The sequence below is a fragment of the Wolffia australiana genome, chromosome 5 (assembly GCF_029677425.1).
Source record: "Wolffia australiana isolate 7733 chromosome 5, ASM2967742v1".
NCBI lineage: Eukaryota > Viridiplantae > Streptophyta > Magnoliopsida > Alismatales > Araceae > Wolffia > Wolffia australiana.
This window is the reverse complement of record NC_135839.1, coordinates 1,780,326-1,785,522: the sequence shown is the minus strand read 5'-3', so window position 1 is coordinate 1,785,522 and position 5,197 is coordinate 1,780,326. Positions and strand designations below refer to the sequence as shown.

Below are 5,197 nucleotides of genomic sequence, written 5' to 3'. Positions count from 1 at the left end.
AAGAGAGAGAGAGAGAGAGGAGAACGGTCCGTCATCATCACTTTCCCCGTCATGTCAGGACGTGGAAAACTCTTATTGGGCCTTTCACGTAAAAGAAGGGCCCGATAACTTCAATTATCTCCTTATTGGGCCTTTCGCGTAAAAGAAGGGCCCAATAACTTCATTTATCGTTAGTGGGCCTTTTTGTAAAAGAAGGGCCCAATAACTTTATTTATATACTTATTGGGCCTTTTTCGTAAAAGAAGGGCCCAATAACGTCATTTATCTCCTTATTGGGCCCTTCTCCATCCGCGTTACCTCCACGCCAAACGAATTCCCCCCCCCCCTCTCTCTCTCTCTCTCTCTCTGTGTCTTTACTCTCTCTCTACACTACTTTCTCTCTCTTTACTCTCCCTCTCTCTCTCTCTTCTCGTTCCTGTGAATCGCTGAAGGGCAGATTGTCATCGTAGGAATGGTGTGTGTTCGATCCGATTCTAGTCTCTGATTTCCTTTATTTTTTCTTTTTTCCGTGGATTTATTGGCTAGAAATGGGACAATGTCGTTGAATTGTGGGTTTCCGCGAGTTTTTTCTGGATTTTCGCGTGCGATATGCTGATATTACCGTAAAATTCGATTTTTAAGTTTCCTCTTTCTTTTTCTCTTTACTTTGTGCCCTTGAATCAGCACTGTAGGGTAATTTAGAGAAGTACGGCGATACAGTTGGCGATTTTGGTCACAAATGTTATTATCTGTTTTACAGTTCCCTATTTTTGACTTAGTTGGTTTTTATCTCCTTCGTTAAGGGGTTTTGCGATGAAGTATTATTTTGTGGGTTGAATTTTTTTTTACTGCTGACAAGTTTTATTTTTGTCCTGATAGAATCTAGGTACTTAGTTTTCTCGTTTATCATCATATCCTATTCTAGGTCTCCTATCCCTTGATTAATGAATTTCTTTGTTATTTTTGTTATTCTTTCACCTACAGATTAGTATGTCCTCAATTATCTGCCTCAATTTTCTAAAACCCGTAATATGATCTTGATATTTAATTTTTTCGTTTCTTGAGTCATCATCATCGCCATTTGTTGACCTCCTCTACCCTTTTTTCATATTTTTTTTTACTATTTCCTTGTTTCTTTCATATATGGATTTAAATGTCATCATTTATCTGCCCTTATTTTCTACACCCGTGATACAGGATCTAGATATGTAGTTTTTTAGTTTCTTAAATAATTATCATCTCCACTTGTTGACCTCTTCTCCCCTTTCTTCATGAATTTCTCTTCTCTTATCTTGATTATCTCATGTACGAATTGAAATGCCATCATTCTTCGGCCCTAATCTTTTAGAGTTCCTATCAGGGTTTCTTGATACTTGGTTTTGTCATTTCTTGAATCATCATCATCTCCACTTGTAGACCTCTTTCCCCCCTTTCTTCATTAATTTCTTTACTGTTTTCTTGATTTTTTTCATCTACAGAAAAATGTAACATCATGTTTCTGCCCTAATTTTCATTCCTATCTTCCCTTTGTAGGATGATCCTGAATTAGAGGCCATTCGCCAGAGGCGAATGCAGGAATTGATGGCACGCCAAGGCGCTGTAAGTGATCCTTCTCAACCAAATTATTTCATCAATTCTTACAAATCTGTAAGAAAACGGGGAGAATTTCCCCCCATTTAGTGTTTTCGTAGGGTGTTTTCAGTAAATTTGTGACTTCCTATACGCCAATTTAAGTTAGATAGAGTGGAAAATAGTTAAGTGATTTTGGGCCCCAATTGTCTTCGATTCTCCCTCCAGTGTACTGTCAAAAATTGGCAAAATCATCTCATTGTGTTCATCTTTTCAGGGTAACCCACCAAACGCGGGGCAACAAAAAGATCAGGAAGATGCCAAGAGGTCATTATCTGATTTGAATTGGGTAGCGTAACAATTACTGGTTATTTTTTTGAATTTATCTTGAATTAATTATTTTTTGGGTCTTGGATTCCAGGGAAGCAGATGAGCGGAGGCAGTTAATGCTTAGTCAGATATTGTCTAGCCAGGCGCGAGAAAGGCGTAAGTCTCTAACAACCAGAATAGTCTGTTCTTGAAATATGATACGATCCCTTGTCTTTTGCCTCATTTGTACTGACCCGTTTGTTTGAAATTGATTGTTTTCGTTGCTTCTGGATAGGATATGTCTGCGTTAATAGTATATTTATGCAGTGCATCACACATTGTTTTGGATTGGGTTTCACGGTCCCGGTCTGGTCCGGGTTTTTAGCAAAGACCTAAACCGTACCTGAACTTCAGGCCGGTTCCGGTCCATTCTTTTTCTTTCCCAGTCCGGTCTGGATCGGTACCAGTCTGGTCAGGTTGACTAGTCTATGTAAAGTAGTAAATTTATGTTCATAGTAATATTAAATACCTTCAAATGGAGGACCTGCGGTCCCGTTTCGACCCGGTCAAACTGGTCCTCGGTCCTAAATGTATGTCCAACCCTAGTTTTGGAAATGTTGAGTCTGTTTGCATTTAGCTTTCATTTAAAATAGATAATACTCCTATTTCTCACATTCTTATTTGTTGATGAAAAAAAATATTCCCATGGGTCTTCATACTTTGGATAAGTGTTATGATTGCCGACCCTCCTGGGGGTAGTCTCATTTTTTGGCCATCATGGGCATTTGTGTCTCTCCCTTCTCATGTTTCCTTTAAATAGCGCATCCCTCCCCTTAGGAGGGCAACAAGAAACTATTTTGCTATGGAAAGTTCTTGTCCCTTCTTCCATTTATGCCCAAGGCCGATCTCTTCCCTTATGATCCTTGTCCTCATGATCATCTTCTCTCCACTGTAGCTTCAGCCGGTTTGTCCTTGGTCCATCCCTACCCTGTCCGTTGGGCCTCTCCCCTTACCATTCCCGTATTCCTCTTCACCCTGAGAACTATCTCTCTTGTCTCCCTCTTGACCCCGCCTATCTCTATCCAATTAAGGTTTCCGTGATCGAAATTACATCGAAGATGATATGAACAACATGGTTCTTAACTATAAGCTTCATGTAATGGTAGTTTTTTTTTATCTCCTGTTTTCCTGTCTATATTTTTTTCTCTCTTCCTTTTTCTGTCTAATTTTCTTTCTATCTCATTCTCGTCCTTTGCATGTGTGTACATTTTCTCTTGCTCTTTCTCTATCACATTCTCTGTCGATATCTCTTTCTTTCTGTTTTTCACTCCTTTCTGTCTCTTCCTTTCTCTCTTTCTCTGTCTATCATTCTCTTTCCTCCTGTTTTTTTGCCTCTCTCAAGGGATCATTCGATTTCTCTATAGGAATCATTCAATTTCTGAAGGGGTGAAAAATTATGACAAAGTTCCCATATTTTTTTGACCGGCAGTTGCTCGGATTGCGCTTGTAAAACCTGATAAGGCAAGGGGCGTTGAAGATCTCGTCCTCAGAGCAGCCCAAATGGGGCAGATCACTGAAAAGGTCTGAATTTTATTTTGTTTTAATTCCATTAATATTTTTATTCCGATTGTTTCATTTTATGTCTCTCCGTAGACATTTTTATTTCTATTTCCCTTTCATTGTATTTTTCATTTTTTACCTTGTCTTATTTGATTTGTCTTTTTCTCTCTTTCTGCCTTTGGGATCTTAGTTTATTTCTATTTGCATTATTTTATTTCAACATCTGTATCGCTCTCTGGATACATTTTTTTCCATCTCAATTTAAAATCATTTAATTATTTCCATTATTTAATTTTTATTTCTCTCTTTCTCTTTCTTTCTTTCTCCTCACAGGTTTCTGAAGAGAGACTTATCTCTTTGCTCGAACAGATCAACACCCAGACAGCCAAACAGACGAAAGTTACTGTAAGTCCTCTACTTGATGGTCGATTCTCTCTCAGTTAACGAAATATCAATTAAGAATTATGAATTTGGATATTCTGGAAGAATACGGTTTTGTAGGAATTTAAAAGATTCTGAAACACGATGAGGATAGTTTCTGGAAGTAATATTTATTTGAGTTAGAAAAAAGAATCTAGATTTGATGTGAGACGATGAAGCTTGTTGTCATTAAGTTATTTGCAACTAAGAAATGTGCTCGAAGATCATGATTCTTGGAAAATATAGTGCCAAATTTGAAGCAAAATAGATGGAAAATACGATTAGGATGACAGTTTGAAGGAAGAAAAAGAATGAAAATAAAATGGCGATTTTCGTTATAAGTTGTTTCTGTAATTAATATAAATTTGATTAAGAAAAAAGAGATTAAGATTTCTATGCGAGACGATGATTTTCTACATACAATTATGATTTTCTTTTCTCAGATCCAGAGGCGTCGAAGTGTGCTGGAAGATGATGATTAAGAGAAAATGTTATGCCAAATCTTCCTGGAAATTTGAAGCTAGAATCTCTTTATGTGTGACGACAATATAGTTGTGCTCTAAACCAAATGAAAGTTATGAATTGATGGTTCTATGATAGAGACAATGTATTTGGTTCATAACATTTGAGGAATTAATGGTTCTATGTCAAACACCAAATGCAGTTGGATCATTACATTATAGCAATTGATAGTTCTATGTTATGAACCAATTGTATTTGGTTCACTTCATTTGGCGAATTGATCTTCTATGTTAGAAACAAATTGTATTTAGTTCATTACATTGGATGAATTAATGGCCATATGTTTGAAACAAAATGTATTTGGTTCATAACATTTGAGGAATTGTTGGTTCTAGGGTGTCACTAACGATATCCATATCCGACATCGGTTATCGGATATCACGATATCCGTTATCTGGAAAAGTCTGAAATGTGTCCGATAACAATAATGGACATCGATAACGGATAACAGTTTCAGGATAGAAAACAGATAACGATAATGGATTTCGTTAAACAGATAACGATATCGATTACGAAATGATAAAGTTATCGACAACCGATAACATTAAGCCTCTCTCTCCCTCTCTCTCTCTCTGTCTCTCGCTCTCCTTCCAGCTCTCTCGCTCATCCTACTGCTCTCCGTCTCTCTTCCACTCTCTCTTTCTCTAGCATTCTCTCTCCTGCTATCAATCTCTCTCCCTCTCTCACTATCGTTCTCTCTCTCTCTCTCTTGTTCTCCCGGTCCTCTTGTAATCGTTCTCTCTCTCTCCCAGTCCCTCTCTCGCACTCTACCTCCCTCTCTCTCGTTCTCTCCACTTTCCCTCTCTCTCTCTCTCTCATTCTTCCCGCCTCTCCCTCC

At 37.9% G+C, this 5,197-nt stretch overlaps 1 protein-coding gene across 1 annotated transcript; it reads left to right on the top strand.

The window, feature by feature from the left end:
- Positions 1-313: 313 nt before the first annotated feature.
- On the top strand, positions 314-4,496 carry LOC144702959 (double-stranded DNA-binding family protein). Its single transcript, XM_078574992.1, has 7 exons — positions 314-454; positions 1,513-1,578; positions 1,826-1,875; positions 1,970-2,034; positions 3,347-3,438; positions 3,751-3,822; positions 4,281-4,496. The coding sequence occupies exons 1-7, from the start codon at positions 452-454 to the stop codon at positions 4,317-4,319; spliced, it is 387 nt and encodes a 128-aa protein (XP_078431118.1). The 5' UTR covers positions 314-451; the 3' UTR covers positions 4,320-4,496.
- Positions 4,497-5,197: the final 701 nt, after the last annotated feature.